Here is a 26,093-nt window from a genome sequence, read left to right on the forward strand (position 1 = left end):
TTATTTTATTGAAATTCCACAACTTTTAACAGAACTCTAAACATCAAAAGTATGGAATATTACAGAAACTTTTTTCTTCTTCTTCTTTTTTTCCCCCCTCTTTCCGTCCATGTCCTGTTCGTTTCAGGAATTTTCTTATAATGGTTTAAGCTCCTAATTTAGTTAAAGTGGTCAGCATAACCCTGGATCAGTCTCGAAAAGTCTGGATTATCCAAATCCTTAATCAGCTTTAGGAAACAATTCTCTGCTCCGATGCCGGATGGTGATCTGTATATCTGTGTATTTTTTTTTTTTTTTCCACAGCACCGAGAAAGAAAGGGGAATTATGGGTAAGCCTGGTTGGCTGAGAAGGTGGCATGCACACCTTCGAAATCTTAACACCTCGTGCAAATGTGTGCTTCTGTCCCAAATGGTGTCTGGTTGAGCAGACAGGTGTGTTCTATATAGTAGACCTGAACTGTGAAACTGTATAGTGGACTGTATGGACTGTATAGTGGACATGCGCTTGTATGACCTGTATAAAGTATATACGCTCATATGAAATCAGTTCAGCGTGTTTCACCGACGTGGTTCATCCCCGTCTCAGGGAACCGATGGGAAGAAAAACAGGAAGATAAACGCGAAGCTTGGCTTAGTTTTTGATTGACAAATGCATCCCAAAGGGTCAGCATAAGAATTCAGGGTGTGGATATTTTGGGCAGTTTGGATTTGGATGTTGATGAAGCATTTTGTTGCTCTTTGCTAAATAGGAAAGCATCGATACCCTAAAGATAGTGTTTAAACGGATTATTCCGAGCTTGGAGTACTAAAAAAAAGCGCACAGATTCTTTTTGGCATCGTAAACACTTTTAACAGACAGGTTTCTATCCAAAATATGATATTAATGTCGGATATTACATCACCCAATGTGATTTAGACTTAAACCCTGGCTCTGTATGTTTAGTAAAATGTGCTCATGGCTATTAAACTAATGCTTATGGTGGAGCGTGTCGCAGGGTCACAACCCAACAGAGATTTGATTTCCCCCAGCGCCGGCTCCTCTCATGCATCCGATTCAGCTGTAGGAGCAATGACGAGATGAATCAGGAACATGAGCAGAGCGTTAAACTCTCTCGGTCTGGCACAATAGAAAACCAGTTTTGCTGGAAGAATGGGAACACCGAGGCACGTTATTCCTCTGAAGTGCTGCAGAGCTCAGGTGTTGCCTTGTTTACCATTCAGGACAAACGCTCATGCTTTCACTTTCTTTTCTGAACCTGTTGAAAGGCCATCCATGTCGTGTCCTCTGATCCTCTTCAGAAAAATCAAAACCTGCTGAAAAAACTCAACAGATGAGCAGGGGGGAAAAAAAGCAGAGTTCTGCAGCACCTCCCACTGCAGAGCCTTAAGACGGCCGACGTCGGCTGTGCAAACACAGGTTTATAGACTTTGGACTTTTCATTAGGAGGCGATGAAACGCTCAGGCGCCGTTTGCGTCAGGCACGTAGTGTTTTCGATGACTGTTAGCCAATCCGGAGCATAATGGGAATCAGAGTTTGTACTCGGGTAAGGTAAAGCCGGTCCAGCTGCTTCAATGGATGTGCGGTCAGAATCAGAGGAGCGTGTCTTTCAGCTGATCTTTCAGCTTGGAAACATGTCTCAGACTCACTTGGCTCTGGTTGACGTGATAAAACTTCACCTATTTTCTTAAATGTCCTGACAGGAAAGAGTTTCATCGTTGTAACAAATACAACCTGACTTGCTGGACCAGGTTATAATTGCCCTCGCTTCCGTCTATCTTGTAACAATTTTGACTAAAAGGCCAAACGTTTTCGTTCACCTGACCGTTGCCCGTGTGTGTGTGGTTCTTCCCTAAACTGTTACCACAAAGTTAGATGTTTTGGATGTCTGTGTATGTTGTAGTTCTTCATTAGATTGATATAGAAGAGGTTCAGACACTACTCCAGCATGACAACGTCCCTGTGCACAAATCCGTGAAAACATGGTGTTAAGGATAGAATGGACGAGCTCAAGTGGTCCGTGTCCTGACCTCAACCCCACTGAACATCTGTGGGACGAACTGGAACGCCAACTAAACACCAGACCTCTTTTCTTAACACCAGCGCCTTATCTCATTAACATCTGCATAGCTAAATGAACACAATCCCCACAGCTACACTCCAATATGTAGTGGAAAGGCTTCCCAGAAGAATGGAAATTACATGTGTAGAAATATTGTAACTGTAAAGAGGAGAACCAACTTGTACGGGTGCGATGCTCAGCTGTCCTCATGCTTTCGGCCATTTTATTAGGTACGCTGGCATACGGAACGTGAATTTAAACAGGGTCAGGTTGTCAGGAAGGAAGGAATGGAGGATCATCATGTCATGCCCCACGTTGCTGTTTTCAAGCACGAATTACGGCCGGTTTGGGAAAACAACCGGTGACTGGTGTCTTTTGGTTGCCATGACAACAACATGACTAACTTAATTTGACCTTCATTAAAATCAGTCATCAACAGAAATAATGTTTTTAGAATTTTATTGTTGAACGTGAAGAAATCAGCGGTCAGGGTTGCCAGATCTGCTGTTTCCTTAGTAAATGGAGACTTTTGGTTCATGGGTTTGGGAAATGTCTTTGCATTAGATTTGATAGGTTTTATTTATTTATGTACTCAATGGCGGTCAGGTGGGGATGCTGCAGTGGGGTTTTACGGTCAATATATTTCAGTTTAGTTTATATATGCACAGTCAGCTCTGTGGATGTAATTAGCAAATGCTGCTTACAGAATATTTACATTATCTAGCTATACTGTGAGCAAGTACAGGAAGGGAGGATTGTCGTGTCTTTGGTCAGTATATAAAAAGGAGGAGCTATGATTTCTTGGTCAGGAATCGTTTCTATAGTAACACGTTCACAAGGATGTGGTGTTCTGCAGGATGAAACACCTTGTTGAGGAAAGAGGTGATCAGAGGAGAATGGGCTGACAGGAAGTCTACACGTAACTCAAACTAACACTCTTTAAGCATCTCAAATAAGCATCGTGCGACGTGACACCTTGAGCTGGATGAACGACAGCAGCCGAAGACATCAAGTTCTTCTTTTGTCAGCCATGAACAAGAATCTGACGCTGTTACATGCACAGAGGTCCATATAATAGTGAGTTGTTTTATTTTATTATTTATTTATTTATTGTCCAGTTTCAGTGTTTTTTGCACCAGCTCTAGAGACTGTTGTGTGATACCATACCATACTAAAGTCACAGTGATCAGACGTTTTTATTTTTTGCATGCGGATGTGTGATGTGAAGCTTTTGGCCTGTATTTGCATTTATTTATTTATTTTTTTGATTCATCCAGACATGTGGTGCTGTTGCTGAATTACTAAGTGCATGACTTTACTGTTCCTAATAAAGTGAACATTGAGTGTGTCATATATATAAACGAAAAGGGCTTAACAAGTATGAGTTTAAGCGGAAGAAAAGGCACGAAGTGGCTGCTGTAGGAGAATAATCACGGTGTGTCTGTTTGTCTCAGAGCCCCATGTCATGCTTTATTCCTTATGCACTATAATCACCTAATGCTATTTAATAGACTTTTTTAGAAACCTCTAATGATATTCTTCTTTCTTGTGGAATATTTTTATCCCTCTCCTTTCCCTTTGTATTGTGTGTGTGTGTGTGTGTGTGTGTGTGTGTGTGCCTCAGTTCTCCTTGATGAAATGCTTCAAGGTGGCTGAGTGACCCAGGTTGCTCCCCCTGTGGCTATATAAATAGAACAGGTGCCACTCTTCAGCGTCACAGAAAGAGACCTGCAGGGATGGATGAAGCGCTCTCTCTCTCTCTTTCTCCCCGTCCCTCCCTCCTGTTCTCCTGTTCTCATCTGCTTCCCTCATCTCATCTCAGTTTCATCTCTCCTCTTCATCTTGCCCTTTCCTCAATCTAGATTTTCAGCTCGTCTCCCTAAAGCAGCAGGTTGCTTTCAGACACAAGGTACATGTGCGTCTATACAGATGACTTCATAAACATGTTGATCGTCAACGGTACATTAGGTAAGATTAGGTGCTTTTTTCCTTCCCCTCCAAGATGAGGGCACCTCCCCCAGGAGCTACAGCGGCTCGTAAAATGACCGACAGCAGGTGCATCCAATTACAAGCAAGAAGGGGAAAAGCATTCTGTACTGTGAAGGTCCAGTTTTATTGACCAGCCTAACCTTTGACCAAGTTGCAGACTTGTTTAATTGCCGGTACTAGCAATACCTGATGCAGATCTTCAGGGGAAAACCGTGACAGATGTTCCCGAAGCAAGATATTTATACGCAAAAACCTTTTGTTAGCATTCAAACAGACAGAACTTTTCGGAAGAAAAAAGTGGGTCATGCACGTGAGTGGACTAACGTATCGATGGCAGATTAGTAAAACACGTCACACGCTGAAATTCTGACAACTTTCCTGAACTGATTTGTACATCATCCTGTAAATTCCTCTCATGCGATAAAGGTTTTATAGTTAGTCATATTAGTGTATGATTAAGGGTTTACCTCACTTTTTTTTCAGGAACTGAATTCAGAATAATGTAATCTCCCCCTCTCAGTGCACTGCATTTCCTCAAAATTAAGACGGCTTGTTTCCTCTCATTCTGACCATGATGGGCTGAATACCGACACTGTAAAGAGTAGGACTTTATTAAACGTTTCCAAGAATTTCAATAAAGAAAAATAGCGCTTTTTCTTCAGCGCAGCGCTATGCTCCGGGAAGGAACTCGCTCTCTTCTGTCGTCTCTCAGCTCAACCACAACGAAACCAAGAATTTGCCAAGAACAATAAAGCGCTTTAGGGTTATTGCGTTCCCAGTACAGATACAGCCTACGGGATTATTATAGTCATGTGACCTGCTAATGATCCAACACAGCAAGCGCTTCTTGAATTCAATTTTCATTTCAAAAAAAGAAATTTGTATGAGCTTTTAGCTATCTATTAATAATGATAAACTGTACAAGTGGAGAAACGTGCCAATTTTCCTGTTTCTTTTCTTGGAAAAAAAAAAGGAAAGATGATATTTTTCCAGTGCATTGGGCATTGTCTTTGAAAATTATGTTCAAATTTTTATTTTTTTGTATGCACAAACTGTGCAGAAAGATACTAAGATTAATGAAATCTATTTAATTTAGTCATCACTGATGACTTTGTGGTTTCAAATAGACAAGTAACTGGTGATATTTCTAGACTAGGCAGTTACCGGCAAAAGAGAAACGACAAACAACAAAAGATAGAAACAGTCGATTTGTCATGTGACTGTACAACAACCATGACTGCTGGTTTAGAGCTTTCTGTAGCGTCTGACCGGGGCGTTGAAGTCATTTCAGAAAGAGTCGAACGCACGTGAACAACACCACAAAGTCGTAAATACGAGCGGGATTGCTTTTTCTGTTGGAAGTTCTCGAGTAAGAAAATAAATCAACCGATGCAGCAGTCGTAGTTGATGGTGAATTTGTTGAAGTTGGGTGTTGACTCATCTCAGAAGCTGGTTTTTGAGATGAGTAGTGTTTACAGGTGTGTGTGTGTTTTTGAATTGTGTTTGTGAAGTCGCACAAGCTTGTACAAAATACGATAGCATTGTACAAGATATATTAAGATGTGTAATATGTAAAGATAACTTTTACCTAGGCTTCGTAAATTCTAATAGAAAAGTAGAGAATACCTTGCCGTATTATTATTATTTTTTTTTTTTGTAGGCAATTAAGAGACCTCCACCTTGCTCTGACCAAAGTAACCTAAATGCAGCTGATGTCGTAATTACGACTTCCCAGTTCATAATTACGACTTCCCAATCACGGCAGGTAAATGCACAGCGATGGAGCAGCTGAACGTGACCGGTGGAGCTGTAGCTGCTGAAGTGTTCATCTCCTGTAAAAGTAAAATTACAAAAAAAAAATAAAATTATACAAATTTTCGTATGTAAAAAAAAAATATATATATAGGCTATATATATATATATATATATATATATATATATATATATATATATATATATATATATATACAAAAAAAAAAAAAATAAAAAAATAAATAAATAAATAAATAAAAGCAAAAAACCCCACAAATAAATAAATAAAATTGAAATAAAAAAATACAAAAGAATTACAAATTTTTATTTGTAAAAATTTTTTTTTTTTTACAAAAATAAATAAATAAATAAAATTGAAATAAATAAATATTTTTTTATTTGTGTAATTTGCTTTATTTATTCACTTATTTAATTTGCTTTTTTTAATTGATTAATTTTTTTTTTTTTTTTTAAAAATCAGAGCTCACCACATGACAGGTGGTGTCCCACATCTGGCAACCGCAGTTACGCAACCCGGGTTCAGCAGCAAGACTAAAAAGTGAAAAGCAGGAAGGACGAGTTTAAAAAAAGAACGCTGACGCTCAGCACGGTAACCGCACGGCTGATTTTACACCACAGGCTTCAGTTGGCTCGGCTCGTCAGCCATGTTGCACACTTGCACTCCTCTAACCCCTCTTTTATTATCCTTGACACATTTAATAGATCAATTTTTTTTTTTCCTTTTTCTAGAAGAAAGTAGGCCATGAAGTTGCTGAGCATAAGGGGGAAGTGTAGCATGGAGGAGGTGTGCTCTCTTTAAAGGGATGATTTTTTTTTTTTATGGAAAGAATGTCTTGCTTTTGATTGTGTCACGGACTCGTATCTAGTCACCTAGTCGTAATGCTTTTGTCTGTCGTAAGGAGACCGCTGTCATGGCTACAGTGCTGCTCTTCCTTATAACAGTACTAGCTGCATAGAGCTCCAGACACGAGCACGTCTCTTATTTGGATTTGTTTACAGCATAGATATGACTGTGATTAAAGTTAATAGGAAATGTAAAATGGCAACTTGAAGAGTTTAGTAGTTCATGAACAACACTTTCTTTCCATTTGTCCATTTATAGTTCTGTTTCATGCTGTGGAACATCCTCAGAAACTAGATGTCTCCTGTTATCAGCTTTAAACAGTCACTAGTCTGTCTCTCTTTTAACCCCCCCCCCCTTCAGTCCTGAAATTAGTAATATAAAATAACGCAGCATATCCATGTTACCAAGAAAGTCCTCTGTCCTGAAAGTAGATCTGGAAAAGTATTGACATTGGAGACTCCGTCCACAAATGGAAAACATCCACTTGGAGTATTTTTCTTTGTTATATTTTGTCTTTGCTTTGTTTTGCAAACTCAGCCATTGTAGTACATAATATATGCTACATACACTGTATCGCCAAAGGTTTTGGAACACCACTCCAAATCATTGAATTCTGGTTAGTTTTCAGGGGTTAGGCTCAGCCCATTAGTTCCAGTGAAAGGAACTCTTAATGCTTCAGCTTCATATCAAGACATTTTGGACAATTTCATGTTCCCAACTTTGTGGGAACAGTTTGGGGATGACCCCTTCCTGTTCCAACATGACTGTACACCAGTGCACAAAGCAAGGTCCATAAAGACATGGATGAGCGAGTTTGGTGTGGAGGAACTGGACAGAGTCCTGACCTCAATCTGATAGAACACCTTTGGGATGAATTAGAGCGGAGACTGCGAGCCAGACCTTCTCATCCAACATCCGTGACTGACCTCACAAATGCGCTTCTAGAGGAATGGTCAAAAAATTCCCATAAACACACTCCTAAACCTTGTGGAAAGCCTTCCCAGAAGAGTTGAAGCTGTTATAGCTGCAAAGGGCGGGACAACTCCATATTACATTCATGTGCGTGTAATGGAAGACTTCCCAAAACGATTGGCAATGTAGTGCATTTGTTTTCATTTGTAGTAGCTTAAAAGAAGAATCCTGTGCTTGTGCTTATTCCATCTGAGTGGGGAAAACAGCACAAAAATTCATAAAAAAACAATTTTTCAATTTTTATTTTTATTGATTTCTTTTTTTATGCAGATTGGGAAAGATACAGTATCACATAATTTTTTTACATAACTTATTAGGTTTAATCACAATAAACCTAAAAGGCGTTTTCTAAAAGTAGACGGAGGCTTTAAAATTGGGTTTTTGTAGTTTGTCTGATTTGGTTTATTTATTTTAATTCTTATTATTTTAGGAATAAATCTTAAATAAGATTTATATATTTTTTTTTCTTTCATTCTATACTGTGCAAAGCTTCTTTGCGACACTGTCCATTTGTTAAAAGCATTATACAAACAAATTGAATTGAAATTTTATTATTTCCCGTACATCGCTGCCAGCCTGTGTTCCTTTCAGCCACTCTCAGCAATTGTCCCATCAGTTTGAATCTTATAGATGCGGACAAATTGGAGCCATGCACTCGTCTCCTCTTAACACCACATTCTTCTTAGACATTTACGCCATTAGCAAGGCATCCAAAGTGAATCAAGGCATCATATATGCCATTAGCGAAGGGGTCCAAAGCGACGAATCGAATTTGTTCAAGCCTGGGAGGAGATGATGGACAGTAGTGAAAGGAGAATGTCTGTGATACTATACAGCAGAGTTAAGTCCATTAATACGCTATTTAAAGAGACGTGCAGACTCGAACGTAGCTGCGATCCTGTAGAGTAACGAAGGATTAGAGGAATTTCCCTGCTTTGGAAATCATGTTTGAATTGATTGATATTTAGTGGTATTAATGGCACCATGTTCTAGTTACAAAACCACTCGCATGAATAGAGCATTTTTTAAATAATTTTTTTGAGCAAAAACTGGAGTCGGATTTTTAGATGTGCATATCGGGGTTCATGCTCAAATATGTGGAATGCGATATGCAAATCCGACTAAATGCAACCGTTCGCCAGCTGCAGGGTTCAGTGGCCTCGCGTTTATCAAGTCAGAGTCGAGTTCTAACGCTGCATACAGTGAGTGAGATCAGAGAGCATTCATTTTCAGCGACTAGATGTAGGAGAGTCCACATGAATGCCGTGATAAAACTGAGAAAACTTCATGCAAATGCTAAGCTACTTGGAGCTGCTTCTCCTTCATCTCGTATCATATGATGCATACACCGATCAGGCATAACATTATGAGCAGTGAGAGGTGAAGTGAATAAGACTGATCTCCTCATCATGGCACCTGTTAGTGGGTGGGATATATTAGGCAGCAAGTGAACATTTTGTTCTCAAAGTTGATGTGTTAGAAGCAGGAAAAATGGACAAGTGTAAGGATTTGAGCGAGTTTGACAGGGTCATATTGTGATGGCTAGACCACTGGATCAGAGCATCTCCAAAACTGCAGCTCTTGTGGGGGTGTTCCTGGTCTGCAGTGGTCAGTATCTATCAAGGTTCAGTGATGCATATGGGGAGTGAAGGCTGGCCCCGTGATCTGATCCAACAGACGAGCTACTGTTGCTCAAATTGCTGAAGAAGTTAATGCTGGTTCTGATAGAAAGGTGTCAGAATACACAGTGCATGATGGGTCAGGGTTGTTTTGGCAGCAAATGGAGGACCAACACAATTTTAGGCTGATTTGTTGTTGAACGCTAGTTGCGCTACCTAGTAGGAACACTTACTGGCAACTTCATAGTACTGCGATTAAAATCACTGACTCTGTGAACGTAGCTTCAGGTGAGATGAAGTAGGATTGTATAGGTTTCTGGTCATGAGAATTTTGACCCCTTATGGTGGTCACACCAAGGTAGGAACCCTGTGTGTTCTGTGCCTGCTCTGTCAATTTATTGTTCGAGCGAGTTTTCATTGTCCGTAGCTCGTAACTGGTGTATGTAAATCTGTGGTTTCGATCTGATTTGGTGACCACAAGCACATTGTTGTGGTTAGACCTCCATGCAAATGCTCTATTGCTGATTTGCATGTGTTGGAGCAGTAGCTTGCCAATAAGGTCCTTCACACTGGAAAGCATTCCTGACCATTACATTGTGTGTGTGTGAACCCAGGGGTAAGTGAGGTGGTTGTGAGCACAAGTTTGATCCAGAACATATCGCACTTCTGCAGAGCTACATCTCTCAATCCAAAGTACACAGCATGCACCGTTAACTTCCTGCCGTTCAGTCGATTCAGGGTTTTCTGGGTTTCAGATATGTTTCCACCGCATATTGAATCGCACTATGGTTTGCTTGGAAGCTGACCGAGACTGCCTCTCAGGCCTGGGTTTATACTGGCTCAGCAGTATGTGTGGGAAAGCAGTCCTAGAAAAGAAGCACACAGCTCTGTTCATGGTTTATCCTGCCAGGGGTTCTGAATGTGGCAGGTTACTAATTTAAGAAAATCAGTTAAAATTTGCAAGTCGTTAACATTTCCTCGCTGTCAGTCATTGACTTGCTTACGTTAGGAAGCTTAGACATTGGTCCACGTGAGTCCAAATGAACCGGTTTTTGGTTTGGTTTCACACTGCACGTAATTAACCAGAAAAGACCCAGAGTTGCTCTGTCTCTGCACCATTCCTCAAGCAGGACACCAGAATTATAGGGGAAATGAGTATTTATCTATATATCTATCTATTTCTACAGCATGCATCAAAACGTAAATCAGTCTCCTGAGATGCGCTCTCGTTACATAATCACATATTTCATACCTTAAACTCACCTGAGCATGGGCTTAAAGCTGGCCTCTGATGAACCGGATCTGCACTTCAGATATGATTTCATAATCATATAAACAATTCGCTTAAAACATCTCATGTATCACATTCCATACCCCCCCCCCACACACACACACACACAGTTTCTACAGCTCTGTCGTTTGGCTCAGATTGATTGGCTCATACATAAATGAAAGCTACAGCTACAAGATTTCATCCAGTATGACTGAACTAACCGTCTCGTTTCACGCTCTAAGGCATGAGCAGTGGGAGAAGCGTCAGATCAGGCTGGAATAAACAGACCGGTGCTTGACCACTTAGAAGCCACAGGAAGTGTAACACCAGGCGTCTTTATGTGCAGTGAGAGCAGGCCTATGCTATTTCCTATTAAAGATACCGCCACCCCCCCCCCCCCTGCATGCAGTAAGTAAGGTACTAAAGTGCAAACGCTTCTATTTCAGCTGTACACAAGCTAAGACTCCTGTATGAAGGGTGGGGGGGTGGGGGGGTTGTAGGCCTGTCACCATGGTAACAGCACAGATTTTTGAGCATCATCCACCCACGTGGTGCTCAGTCTGTCTGCACATGCTTGTGTGTGTGTGTGTACATGCATGCATATACTGGCCTCTTTAAACACACACACACACACACACACACACACACATAGCTCATTGCTTGAGACTCCAGCAGGACATAAGGGACAGGAGTAGCCTAGATTGGAGCGATTTTTCTGGCCCACGTTCTCTCTCGTCTCACTCCGTATGGAGGCCACTCGTGCAGAGCCGCAGCCCGAGGCACTGCATTATCCTACATTTCTGCAGGGGCTGCTCTATCTCTTTCTCTCTCTCTCTCTCTTTCTTTGTTCTCCGAACTGAAAAATGGCCTTTCTTCTCCTTTTTCTTCATTTTGAAACGATTACTGTTTATTTCTGCTCACGCCACAGCAATCCTGAAACAATTAAACAGAGATACGAGAGTTGGCGAAGGATTTACACGAGATTTTAAGCGACAAAAAAACTCAGCTGCACACAGACAGGAAAGCAAGGCACCCTGGAGATGTGAGGCCGAGTACCTGCCCCCTGTTTCTGTAGTTTTATGGGTAATATTACAGTAGAATTGCAATGGATGAGGAAGTGCTGTAATGTGGTTCTAATGAAGAGCACAAGTAAAGCAGCGTCATTCATGATACAGCTCCTGTAGCAGAGAGGGGTTAAGGGTTAAACTGTTGAGCCACCACTGAGACTTTTTCCACTATTATCTTCACCATATTCCATTTTTATATTAGTCTGTGAAGCACTTCAACCGTAAAAGCCTTGGTGGATGAGTTGTTATGATGATGATAATATATTTAAAATTTGAGGTCAGTGTTGGTCAGATCTGAAGATGAATCCAAGACACCCGAATAATCCGAATCGAGAAATCAGCAACACTGTGTATGATGTATAATGAAGTTATTTAAATAAGCAACCTGAAACTATTATGATAGTATAAAAGTTTGGGGGGAAAAGGTGATAGTTTTATACTATATATATTTGTTTATCATGTGGAAATACTCCCTATTTCAGCTTCACCCATGGAATCTGAGGCTAAAATCAGTTCTTTTTTGGCTGGCCTTGGAGTCTTCCTTTAGGAAAAATAGCTCCAAATACACAATATTGTCAAAAGTTTTGGGACACCCCTCCAAATCATTGAATTCAGGGGTTGGGCTTGGCCTCTTAGTTCCAGTGAGAGGAACTGTTGATGCTTCAGCATACCAAGACATTTTGGATGACCCTTGCTTTGTGCACTGATGTGCAGTCATGTTGGAACAGGAAGGGATCATCCCCAAACTGTTCCCACAAAGTTGGGAGCATGAAATTGTCCAAAATGTCTTGGTATGAAGCTGAAGCATTAAGAGTTCCTTTCACTGGAACTAAGGGGCCGAGCCTAACCCCTGAAAATCAACACCCAAATGTAATGATTTTTGAGGGATGTCCCAAAACTTTTGGCAATATAGTGTATCTGTGCATCATCATATTTAAGTACAGGGAAAAACTCTTAAAATACAGAGCTATTAGGCATGACCTAAACAACGTGCTTGCACATATGTGGTTAAATAGTTTTCTCAACACGCTTGTCTGACTCCACTAGTCTTCATCGAAGGCTAAGGTGACTCGTCTCTCTGCGCCTTATTTGGGAAACGGTGTTGGCCGTGTGGAAAAAGAGCCGCTCTGCACCCGGCACGTACGATAATAGATGGCCTCCTATTTCTAGGCCATTTTAAAAAATAGAATGGAGAAATCTTTAAGTGATGAATGTCCTGCACTTCTGCTGGATGATCAGGGCTTTGGATGTAACCAGAGAGGTTGTGTGTTCTGTTTCACCAAGGAGGGAGGATGTATGTGTGTGTAGGGGGGTGTTGTTATCTTGTGACAGGGTCACGTGAAATAAATGAGACATTTGATTTAATTCCTTCACGATTGCGCTGTTCAACTGGTCGCTGCACGGGGAGACGGATAGGTGAAGACGAGGACATGTGAAAACACAAGCAGACCTGCATTTAAACAAGAGGTTGAGCTGCTCGGGGTTATTTCCTGTTCGTGTGACTAATCGGTGAGTGAGCGTAGGAATGTTTTTTTGCATCTGTGTGTACTATCAGGTCAAACTGCAGCCTGAAATTTTGCACGGTTCACTCCAGTGCACACACACACACACACACACAGAGGAAGAAACATTGTGTTGCATCTGCATAGATAACTATACCGGTATCAGTCTCAGTCTGATAGCATGTTTAATGCAGATTGGACACCTTATACAAGACCCACACATGGACAGACTTTTAGCTCAAATATGTATGAATTTGATAAGAGAAGACTCATGACCGAAAAACATTGATATTTATATATAACAGTGCAATCTTCCTGTATTGCTGTGAGTAGCACATGCAGCATGTCTCACATCCCTCTTCTAACACTCACTAAAGACCTCTATTCATAAATAGCGAGGGATAAAGCGAACCCTTTTTTTTTTTTTTTTTTCCTTCAAACGAGACGCGAATGATTTTTACTTCATTCAAGGACACGCAGTAGCAGTCGACAGCTTGAAAAAGCAAAGCTATTATAATCTCACAACCTCCATTTAGTCACATGACGGGTTCAAGCATTTGCGCTTGCTTTCTTGGAAAACTGTGCTGAATGCAGTGACCGGAAGGTAATAATATATCAACGGTCGCAACATCTAATAGGAAAAAAAACGGCAGTAAAAATGAATTGAATTTCGTTATCGATTAGCTGGACCGTGGTATGAAGCACGCTGGTGGATATGGTGGGGTGTGTTTGTGGAGTAGAGAGAAGTGTTCAATCAGACTTCAGGCATCAGTCTTATTATGCTTTGACTTGTCCTGGAGGATCCAGTTTTCTAGCAGTATTATTTCTTTATGGTCATATTTACAGATCTTGTTGCATTATCTTTGCTTATACAGAGTCAGTTCACTGAGTCAAGAGTCACATGATGAAAATGACTCGCTCAGAATGAGTTTAGGGGTCAGTGTTTCAGTAAGAGAGACAAATGCTGGGTATTTGTTTTTAAATGTCTGGTCAGACGCAGAACTAATAAGCATTTGCAATGCGGGTAATATTTTCTTGTCTCCTCAGAGACAACTCTGGCATCCTGACAGCAATAAAATGAGCACATTGGAAAAATAGTGAGTTTCTGATGGACTGAATATTTTTACAAAGCCAGATGTTTGTGTTGTGTGATCGGATCCTGAGCTAATCTAACGTTAAATGCTGATAAATTGATAACTAAAGGATTGGAAAATTTAAAAGATTCGGATCAGTCCATTTAAGGTACTGAGAGTGACACAACTAGTTTTGTTTGTTTGTTTTGTGTTTGTTTTGTTTTTTTTAAGGCAATGATATTGTGCATATGTGAGTATGAAGGTGACGCTTTATACCTGTAGCTGCCTCGAGAACGTTCTCCTTTATGCAGCCTGCTGGATCTTGCTTTTCTCACAAAGGTTTTCGTTCACCTCCTAGAAATGCTTTCCCAGATGACTGGCTTTTTTTTTTTAAAATTTTTAATTTCTTTTATTAAATAATTATTTACATAATTGGGAAATTACACCAGGATTTTATGTGCATTATGATTATGATATTAAATGGATTTTGTTAAATAATCAAATTAAAATAATCTACATACATCTAACTGATTAATTTAAAAAAAATTAATTCATTATTGATTAATAATATATATATGTATACACACACACACACACACACACTAGGCATAACATTATGACCACCTGCCTTATATTGTGTTGCCAAAACAGCCCTGACCCGTCATTCACTGTGTATTCTGACACCTTTCTGTCAGAACCAGCATTAACTACTTTAGCAATTTGAGCAACAGTAGCTCGTCTGTTGGATCGGATCACGCGGGCCAGCCTTCGCTCCCCACGTGCATCAATGAGCCTTGGCCCCGCCCATGACCCTGTCACCGGTTCACCACTGTTCCTTCCTTGGACCACTTTTGATAGATACTGACCACTGCAGACCGGGAACACCCCACAAGAGCCCCACAAGAGCCGTTTTGGAGATGCTCTGATCCAGACATCTAGCCATCACAATTTGGCCCTTTGTCAAACTCGCTCAAATCCTTATGCTTGTCCATTTTTCCTGCTTCTAACACATCAACTTTGAGGACAAAATGTTCACTTGCTGCCTAATATATCCCACCCACTAACAGGTGCCATGATGAGGAGATCATCAGTGTTATTCACTTCACCGGTCATAATGTTCATAATGTTATGCCTGATCGGTGTGTGTGTGTATATATATTGTTGTGGTCAGAATGATACATTCTCAAACCAAAGGCGGATTATCCTGCACTAAAAAATGGTGATTGCTGATTGGTTGATTGTGTTTAGTTTCTTATGATCTACTGCTTTAATGTGAGTGTGGATATTCCTGCATAAATCTGTGCTTTCCTCCTTTAATGAAATGTTTCAGATTTTCCTGCGTCTTTCACGTTTACGTTTTCAATCTCCGTTCTTCCCCGAGTCGTTTCTGAAGACGGTTACCTTTTCATTTGTCCCCATTCTATCAGTGTTGTTTTTTTTTCTTTCCTTCTTTTTTTTTCCCCCACCCACGTCTCACACTCATTCATAACACGAGAGAACGAGAAGGAAATCGAGTTCATGTTTAATGTCCTTCATAAAACAAACAGGAGAGAGAGGGGGAAGTGTTGCTATGACAACCAAACAATTGCCCTATCAAACAAGCGAACGCTGGTGTTTTCTTTCGATTTATTAATTTATTTATTTTTAATCCTCATCCCATATTTGTGTCCAAGGTTTATTTTTTCTTTCACTTCATATTTATGGATTGTAGTTCCAGTTCAAAGTTTTTCGGCATGGAGGTTGAGAAATCCCTTTTAATAATCTTTCAGAGGTGGTTTTCAAACTATTGCACTTGAAAGAGTTGCAGAGACAAACCAGGTTTTACACAAAAAATGAGTTGTGGACGCAGTGAGGAGGCTTCACACACTTCCCTGGACAAACATGATGCATGTAAAAGTCGTGTTCAAGCAAATTTATTCACCCTATAGTTTAGAGATGGTGAGATCAAGCTTGACAATCTTGACAATGGGGTTGCGAATAGGGGCTGAGGTTAGGGTTATGGGTTATGATTAGGGGTTGGGGTTAGGGATTATGGGTTAAAGTTAGGGGTTGAGGTTAGGTTTGGTTGAGTTTAGGGGTTGGGATTAGGGGCTTGGGCTAGGGCCTGAAGATGGGGATTAGGGGTTGGGTTTAGAGATTATGGGTTAAGGTTAGGGGTTGGGGTTAGGCTTGGTTGAGTTTAGGGATTAGGGGCTTGGGTTAGGGGTTGGGGATAGGAATTAGGGGTTGGGGTTAGGGATTATGGGTTAAGGTTAGGGGTTGGGGTTAGGCTTGGTTGAGTTTAGGGATTAGGGGCTTGGGTTAGGGGTTGGGGATAGGAATTTGGGGTTGGGGTTAGGGATTATGGGTTAAGGTTAGGGGTTGGGGTTAGGCTTGGTTGAGTTTAGGTGTTAGGAGTTGGGATTAGGGGCTTGGGTTAGGGTTATGGGTTGGGGTTAGGGTTAGGGGTTAGGGGTTTGGGTTAAGGGAGCAGAACTAGCTGTGCTCCCAGTCTCAGAGGGACAGTGTCTCTTCCTTTCTCACTGTTGATCATAGCAACACTAGCAATAGTGAGCTCATCTATAAGGAAGAGGGCAAATTGCCATTTCTTCAAGTGTGCTGCAGCATCACTTAATATAAAAACATCAGAAATAACATCATTGCCGGGTAACGTTCTCAAAAGCAGGACTTGTCCATCCCTGGAACTTTCCCCAATAAGGACATTCAGTGTATTAACTAGAAAGTCTGGAATACTTCATACAAACTGCTGTGTATGTTTGCCTGGTGACACAAGCTATATAAATAAATTAAGACAGATTTGCTTTAGCACAGCAACATCGTGTCCCATCGCGCGATCAATGAAGTAGATTTTTATCTCCAGTAATTGCACCTGGCCTGCGCCGATGCTACGTGTCTTAGTAATATTGCTAAGTTTGTTTATCGACCTTGCCAATAGCAAACATGCAGCTTAATGGCTTCCTTCATTGTCGTCCTATTGTTATTGAAGAGCATAAAATCCAAAGCAAATATGAAACTTTGTCACACCCAGTGTAAGAACAGATAACTGTCGTGACACAGCGGTGTGTGTGTTTATAGCTGATATGTGTATATAGCATGTATGTAAAGTATTTTACAAACCTGGTCAGGAATTGCGGTGTTTATATTTTTGTTTATATATTTTAGTGTCCCCATGTGATTTCAGCACTCTTTCTGGTGATTTCTTGGTTGTTAAACAAACTTGTTTTGCTAACAATAAGAGATGAGAAAGTCTACAAAGTGCTTCCTCGCATGGAGATACATACACATACACACAACACGGTCGTACTATAGGAACATTTTGCGCACTGTGTAAACTGTATACACTGATCAAAACTGAGAAAACTTCATGCAAATTCTAAGCTACTTGGAGCTGCTTCTCCTTCATCTCGTATCATATGATGCATACACCTATCAGGCATAACATTATGAGCAGTGAGAGGTGACGTGAATAACACTGATGATCTCCTCATCATGGCACCTGTTAGTGGGTGGGATATATTAGGCAGCAAGTGAACATTTTGTCCTCAAAGTTGATGTGTTAGAAGCAGGAAAAATGGACAAGCGTAAGGATTTGAGCGAGTTTGACAAGGGCCAAATTGTGATGGCTAGACCACTGGATCAGAGCATCTCCAAAACTGCAGCTCTTGTGGGGTGTTCCCGGTCTGCAGTGGTCAGTATCTATCAAAAGTGGTCCAAGGAAGGAACAGTGGTGAACCAGAGACAGGGTCATGGGCGGCCAAGGCTCATTGGTGCACGTGGGGAGCGAGGGCTGGCCCGTGTGATCCGATCCAACAGACGAGCTACTGTTGGTCAAACTGCTGAAGAAGTTAATGCTGGTTCTGATAGAAAGGTGTCAGAATACACAGTGCATGAAGGGTCAGGGCTGTTTTGGCAGCAAAAGGGGGACCAACACAATACCAGGTAGGTGGTCATAATGTTATGCCTGGTCAGTTTACATCCTATCTATCTTACATTCGTCTTGGACTATGTGACAAATAAAGAACCGTGAACCATTACTTGTCATGTCACTGGTGTAAAATCCAGCCGTTTCTGATAACTGCTGAATTTTTTAGCCAGTGGCTCCTGTATGTTGTTGCGATGTCATCATTTTTAGTCTAGCTGAGAGATTTCTAACACTGTGCAGATATGACTGCCTTTTTTTTTACCTCTCTCTCTCTCTCTCTCTCTCTCTCTCTCTCAAAAGATAGAAAAAGAACAAAACTTCCAGTTTAGGCCATGCCCACTGTGCGTGTTTAAAAGCGAACACGGATACAGATATCTGACTTCCTAAACAGCTACCAATGACACAGTGGTGCTACCTTCCACCTTTAGTGTATATCCAGTTAAGCTTAAGCAGCTCGATACCAGACTTGTAACGCTCCTCGTGATATCATTTTTATTTACTTTACGAACCTGATCTTCAGTTCAGCAGCAGATTAGCTGTGTTAAATATTTGTTTTCTTTGTATCGGTATCACATGATGGGCGCTGCACAGGCAGCTTCTCATTCCGAATGCTTTTGTCTTCTCAGTAATCGCTCTCAGGTTTCATATGTCAGATTTGAACTCGGGGTCAGGTGACCGGGTTTCTGGAAGACCAGGAAGAACTGTGTTATGTAATCAGGGAAAGGTTTGTGTGTGTGCGTGAGAGAAAGAGAGAGATTAAGTGCAGGTGATGGGAGAAGTGATGGCAGGATGTGTGTTTTGATGCACAGAGAGATGAAATGTGCTTACTGTGGTTGTGGTTTGCCTCCTGCGGATGTGGTAAAGCTAAAGGTTGGGTTTTATTGGTTTCTCTCTCTCTCTCTCTCTCTCTCTCTCTCTCTCTGTGTGTGTGTGTGTGAGCAAGCTTGTGTATCCGTATTGTGTGGGCGACTGAAGGCCTGTGTGAAATGCAAGAGAGAGATCAGAACTCATCACTCTCCGTGTTGAACAGATTTTCCACAGGCTGCTGTGTAATGTGTCCTAGAAAATCTAATTTTTTTTTCCCCTCCCAGTATTGAGATTTCCAGCGTTTTAAGCTGGAATATTACTTGTAACCAAAAAAAAAAAAGGTGTAATTTATTTGTTTCCTGTTTTTTCATACACACAGGTTTTCCATGCACATGACTTTTTTCCCCCACTAATAAAACAATAAACGACACCTCCAGGTTATATAATCGGTGGGGAATAAAAGCTGGCGAGACGTGCTGCCGTTACCGTTTACACACCGAACTGGACTATTTTCCAATAACAGCATGTACTAAAGTGTTTTCTCGGAATTGTTTCATGAGCCACACATTCATCCATTAGTAGTTATGAGTTAACACTCCTCTATATCTCGTGAAGTTAAAACACTTCAAGAAGCCGGTCATGTAGCGGAGAAATCGCAGTAAGCCGAGTGTTACAAAGACACTGGAGACTCCTTCTGTGAATGGTATTTAGCAAATAAACATGTCCTTGCAGGAAGGGCCTTTTTCTGGTCATTTCAAACAACCACCCATTATTTTAATCCACTTGCTTTAGATTCTGATGTGGTGATTTCTGATGCAGATAAGTCTCTGTGGATGAGCTGGGACTGTAGAAACAATACAAGTGCTTTAATATGAAGCAATCATTCAAATATCAATACAGAAACATATACATACACCGATCAGGCATAACATTATTAGCAGTGAGAGGTGACGTGAATAACACTGGTTATCTCCTCATCATGGCACCTGTTAGTGGGTGGGATATATTGGGCAGCATGTGAACATTTTGTCCTCAAAGTTGATGTGTTAGAAGCAGGAGAAATGGACAAGCGTAAGGATTTTAGCAAGGGCCAAATTGTGGATCAGAGCATCTCTAAAACTGCAGCTCTTGTGGGGTGTTCCCGGTCTGCAGTGGTCAGTATCTATCAAAAGTAGTCCAAGAGAGGAACAGTGGTGAACCAGCAAACAGGGTCATGGGCAGCCAAGGCTAATTGATGCACATGGGGAGCGAAGGCTGGTCCGTGTGATCCGATCCAACAGACGAGCCGCTGCAGACCGGGAACACCCCACAAGAGCTGCAGTTTTGGAGATGCTCTGATCCAGTCGTCTAGACAATTTGTCCCTTTGTTGTCAAACTAACTCAAATCCTTACGCTTGCCCATTTTTCCTGCTTCTAACATCAATTCTGAGGACAAAATGTTCACTTGCTGCCTAATATATCCCACCCACTAACAAGTGCCATGATGAGGAGATCATCAGTGTTATTCACTTCACATGTCATTGATCATAATGTTATGCCTGATCGGTGTGTGTGTGTATACATGTATTTAAAAAAATATATATATTTTTTTTAGTTATGTTGATCATTATTCCAGTCCTGAAATCTCTCTCCATCGCTCGTCACTTTTAGCCTGTGACGAACCTCATCGCTCTGCTCGGTGTGCAGTGTGTAGTTATTCAGGGGCTTTGTCTGTAAAGAGGTGCTTGAATTTATCTTAAGGACCTCTACACACTGCCATCAGCTCTTCAGTTCACACTTACACACACTCACACACTCACACACTCACACACACACACACACACACACACACACTCATTGACAGCGGAACTGGCGTACACCTGTTGCTTCCCTTCCTTCATGAATATTCTAGTGGAGTTGGATTTAAATATTGACACGAGCTGCTCATTTCTATTTGAGCAAAGTATTGAAGAAAACATCAACACACTAGAAGTAAGCGTGGGTAATTACACTCTGTGTCACAGGTTATAAATATCGAGTCGGGAAGAAAAGTTTAAGCCCCTAGATAACGCCTTTGAATACAGGATAAAGGGGAGGAAAAAATGTAATGTCAAATGAAACTTTGTTTCTGTGGAAGAAAGGAGAGGGGATATTAAATCACAGAGGTTTTTCTTTCGGTCATTTTTTTCGGACCGATTCATGACTTGTGTTTCAATCCTTAGTAGAAACAGCAGGTAATCCGAGTTCCTAGGAATCCCTTTAAATAGATCTTAATGCTAATAACCGCTCTTTGTGCTGTTTAGTGCAGTGTTATGTCACTCTGGGAATGCCAGCATGAAGACTGGAAGAAAGACAGAAAAGACTTCTGTCGCTCTTAAAACGAAGGACAGAATCAGGGTCAGGTTGACTCATTCAAAGCTTGGGTCAAGCTGCTTCGAGCAGTTAAACGCTTCCTTTGCCGTCCTGAAAATAACCTATCCAAACAGGAAAAGAGACGAGTTAATGAATCATCGGGGCACGGAGCTTAGTTTCAGAGTGTCAGCTTTGTGCTCGTTATGTGAGAATGTGTGAGATCCTTAATGATGTTTTTTTTTTTAAATACTGTCTCAGACCAGTTTGTGGCCTTCGTTTTAGAGAATATTTTTTTGTTGTTGTTGTTTTTGCTTTTTCTCATTAGTCATTTTCCTGTCAGGAAACGAGGGGCTATGGTGCATCTCTCTGGGTCCGAGTTTTGTTGTTTGGCATGCAAAGATTAAAATAAAAATGACCTGCTGATGTTTTTTTTCCAACCTGTGGGCGATTCTGTGAATACTATTGACTCCGCTTCCTGGGCTCGGCTGACAGGAGTGCAGTTTGATGCGTTTCAGCTCATTCAGCTGTGCAAGCTTTACTGTGAGCATGCTGTGCATTTTGAGGTGCTTTTCTGTTCACTACGGTTGTAAAGAGTAGTTATTGAGGTATCACTGCTTTCCTGTCCTGTTGTTCCCTTCTGATCTTTTTTTTAATGCATATTTTTGGATGCTGTAGCTGTTTGGCTTTACGTTATAGCTGTACTATATTGCAAAATGTTTTGGGACACCCTTCTTCCCCAAAGCATTGAATTCAGCTGTTCCAGTCACTTCCATGGCCACAGGTGTATAAAATCAAGCACCTAGGCATACAGACTGCTTCTACAAACATTCGTGAATGAATGGGTCGCTCTCAGGAGCTCAGTGAACTCGAGCGTGGTACCGTGATAGGTTGCCACCTGTGCAATAAGTCTCCAATAAATATACCACAGTCAAGTGTTAGTGGTATTCTAACAAAGTGGAAGCAATTGGGAACAACAGCAACTAAGCCACGAAGTGGTAGGTCGCATAAAATCACGGAGTGGGGTCAGCGCATGCTGAGACAGTGCACAAAAGTCACCAACCTGATGCAGTCAGTAGCTACAGACCTCCAAACTTCGCGTGTCCTTAGCTCAAGAACAGTGCTTAGAGAGCTTCATGGAATGGGTTTTCATGGCTAAGAGGCTGCATCCAAGCCTTACATCACCAAGTGCAATGCAAAGTGTCGGATTCAGTGGTGTAAAGCATGCCACCACTGGACTGTAGAGCCGTGAAGACATGTTCTCTGGAGTGACCAATCACGCTTCTCTGTCTGGCAATCCGATGGAAGAGGCTGGGTTTGGTGGTTGCCAGGAGAATGGTATTTCCCTGACTGCATTGTGCCAAGTGTAAAGTTTGGTGGAGGGGTAATTATGGTGTCAGGTTAGTTTTCAGGGGTTGGGCTTGGCCCCTTAGCCCCAGTGAAAGGAACTCTTAATGCTTCAGCTTCATATCAAGACATTTTGGACAATTCCATGCTCCCAACTTTGTGGGAACAGTTTGGGGATGACCCCTTCCTGTTCCAACATGACTGTACACCAGTGCACAAAGCAAGGTCCATAAAGACACGGATGAGTGAGTTTGGTGTGGAGGAACTTGACTGGCCTGCACAGAGTCCTGACCTCAACCTGATAGAACACCTTTGGGACGAATTAGAGCGGAGACTGCGAGCCAGACCTTCTCGTCCAACATCAGCGTCTGACCTCACAAATGTTCTTCTAGAGGAATGGTCAGACATTCCCATAAACCTTGTGGAAAGCCTACCCAGAAGAGTTAAAGCTGTTATAGCTGCAAAAGGCGGGCCACATTTATACCCTACAGATTAAGAATGGAATGTCATTAAAGTTCATCTGCATGTAAAGGCAGACGTCCCAAAACTTTTGCCAATATAGTGTAGCTGTGTGCTTTTTTTTTTGTTTTGTTTTTACTTTTTTGTTGTTTTCAACTTTGGTTCATTTTTAGCCATTTTTAGCCTTATGGACTGAGACATGTCATCTGAAGTCAGCCAAAACATCTTTAATTCATGTGCGTTGAAGTTGAGTATAGCGATCATAGAAGTCATTACATGTGTTTTTACTAGTAGGTGTTAAAAATAAGAATCCTGCTGCAAAATCAAGCACATTTGGTCGCTACGTTCACAGAACTGTGCCTTATTTGTTGATCTCTAGCTCATCTAATATTAATAACCACAGTTAACAGTCTGCGTATATAACGTGTTTGATTACTGCAGGAAATAATTTGGTGAAAGTTACCCTGCCTCCTGACTCGAATGAATCGCCTCTTTCATCGATGAGTGGATGTGATGTGTTTGAATGAACCTATTGACTTTCTCCAGCGTGCGTGTCTCTTGCGAGCGCATGAACAATGTGAAACGGACGATGTGTGAATGCAATATCGAGGGAAGCAGTAGTATAACACGATGAACATCACAGGAACTGACCTTTTTAACCCTGACCTTTGTCCTCTCCTGCTTTGATGTCAGGTACGGGAGAAAGCGGTAAGAGCACATTCATCAAACAGATGCGCATCATCCATGGCACCGGGTACACGGACGAAGACAAGCGCGGCTTCACCAAGCTGGTCTACCAGAACATCTACACGTCTATGCAGGCCATGATCCGTGCCACAGAGACGCTCAAAATCGCCTACAAGTATGAGCAGAACAAGGTGAGGAAGAATATGATCTGATCCATGTTATTGACTGAAGGAAAGCCTGATTCACATTAAATACTTTTATATAATGCAATTTCTGAAGTGTTTAGTGATGTGGAAATGAGAGAGTTGGACAGATTAAAACACTAAAGCGCTGCCGCATGACTCTCTTTAGATGAGGAGGTGAGAGAGTTGGACAGATTAAAACACTAAAGCGCTGCTGCATCACTCTCTTTAGATGAGGAGGTGAGAGTTGGACAGATTAAAACACTAAAGCGCTGCCGCATCACTCTCTTTAGATGAGGAGGTGAGAGAGTTGGACAGATTAAAACACTAAAGCGCTGCCGCATCACTCTCTTTAGATGAGGAGGTGAGAGAGTTGGACAGATTAAAACACTAAAGCGCTGCCGCAATCACTCTCTTTAGATGAGGAGGTGAGAGAGTTGGACAGATTAAAACACTAAAGCGCTGCCGCATCACTCTCTTTAGATGAGGAGGTGAGAGAGTTGGACAGATTAAAACACTAAAGCGCTGCCGCATCACTCTCTTTAGATGAGGAGGTGAGAGAGTTGGACAGGTTAAAACACTAAAGCGCTGCCGCATCACTCTCTTTAGATGAGGAGGTGAGAGAGTTGGACAGGTTAAAACACTAAAGCGCTGCCGCATCACTCTCTTTAGATGAGGAGGTGAGAGAGTTGGACAGATTAAAACACTAAAGCGCTGCCGCATCACTCTCTTTAGATGAGGAGGTGAGAGAGTTGGACAGATTAAAACACTAAAGCGCTGCCGCATCACTCTCTTTAGATGAGGAGGTGAGAGAGTTGGACAGATTAAAACACTAAAGCGCTGCCGCATCACTCTCTTTAGATGAGGAGGTGAGAGAGTTGGACAGATTAAAACACTAAAGCGCTGCCGCATCACTCTCTTTAGATGAGGAGGTGAGAGAGTTGGACAGATTAAAACACTAAAGCGCTGCCGCATCACTCTCTTTAGATGAGGAGGTGAGAGAGTTGGACAGATTAAAACACTAAAGCGCTGCCGCATCACTCTCTTTAGATGAGGAGGTGAGAGAGTTGGACAGATTAAAACACTAAAGCGCTGCCGCATGACTCTCTTTAGATGAGGAGGTGAGAGAGTTGGACAGATTAAAACACTAAAGCGCTGCCGCATCACTCTCTTTAGATGAGGAGGTGAGAGAGTTGGACAGATTAAAACACTAAAGCGCTGCCGCATCACTCTCTTTAGATGAGGAGGTGAGAGAGTTGGACAGATTAAAACACTAAAGCGCTGCCGCATGACTCTCTTTAGATGAGGAGGTGAGAGAGTTGGACAGATTAAAACACTAAAGCGCTGCCGCATCACTCTCTTTAGATGAGGAGGTGAGAGAGTTGGACAGATTAAAACACTAAAGCGCTGCCGCATCACTCTCTTTAGATGAGGAGGTGAGAGAGTTGGACAGATTAAAACACTAAAGCGCTGCCGCATCACTCTCTTTAGATGAGGAGGTGAGAGAGTTGGACAGATTAAAACACTAAAGCGCTGCCGCATGAATACTTTTAAGTAGAGATGACGCAAAGGGTCAGTCTCTCTGTTAACTGAGCAACATGATAAAGTTTAATGTAATCCAAAGTTGATTCAGAATTTAACTACAAAATAAATCTCGATTAATGATTAAAGTTCACGTCACTGGAATTGAAGTCAACTTCTGTTCTGTTCACTTATTCACTTATTCGGATCTGAGTGAAAATCCTCCATCCCGATGTTTCCTCTGAAGCTTCTTCATTGAACACTGAATTTTTTTTTTAACGTGAAGTTATGTGAAGACTCGCTGCTCAGTACTTCAGTGAGGATGTGGTCTGCAGCAGCACCACAAACATCTCGACTCAAAGCAAGTTAGACTCGCTGGAACATTTTTGGCTGCACTTTCTATTCCTCTTGGCTTCACCTGCCCCGCACCGACACCCCGCCGGCGCTCCACAGAGAAAAAAAGAAAGCAAAGCCTGCAATTACGATTATCCCTCAAGTGCACGCGCTACGAGCACAAGTGATACTCTTCAGAGCCGACTTTATTTCCCTGAAACGAAATGCCTCCACCCCAGTGTTATATAAGTTGTGAATAGCTTTACACAAGTAAAATCTGGGTAATAATAAACCCGAGCTGACATTTAGCCATGAGCAATATAGCAAAAGTTCA

The 26,093-nt window shown here is 41.6% G+C and overlaps 1 protein-coding gene across 2 annotated transcripts in view; it reads left to right on the forward strand.

The window, feature by feature from the left end:
* Positions 1 to 26,093, forward strand: part of gna11b (guanine nucleotide binding protein (G protein), alpha 11b (Gq class)) — a 47,338-nt gene that overhangs the window by 4,412 nt on the left and 16,833 nt on the right. Inside the window, exons 1-2 of one of the 2 annotated variants that reach the window (XM_058418370.1) lie at positions 2,894 to 3,138; positions 23,730 to 23,914. In XM_058418370.1, coding sequence (XP_058274353.1) covers positions 3,117 to 3,138; positions 23,730 to 23,914 — 207 coding nt within the window. In that variant the 5' untranslated portion in view covers positions 2,894 to 3,116. Of the gene's footprint in view, positions 1 to 2,893; positions 3,139 to 23,729; positions 23,915 to 26,093 lie in introns of those variants that run through there. The other variant, XM_058418369.1, reaches the window with a different exon arrangement.

This window comes from Hemibagrus wyckioides, linkage group LG20 (assembly GCF_019097595.1).
Source record: "Hemibagrus wyckioides isolate EC202008001 linkage group LG20, SWU_Hwy_1.0, whole genome shotgun sequence".
Classification (NCBI taxonomy): domain Eukaryota; kingdom Metazoa; phylum Chordata; class Actinopteri; order Siluriformes; family Bagridae; genus Hemibagrus; species Hemibagrus wyckioides.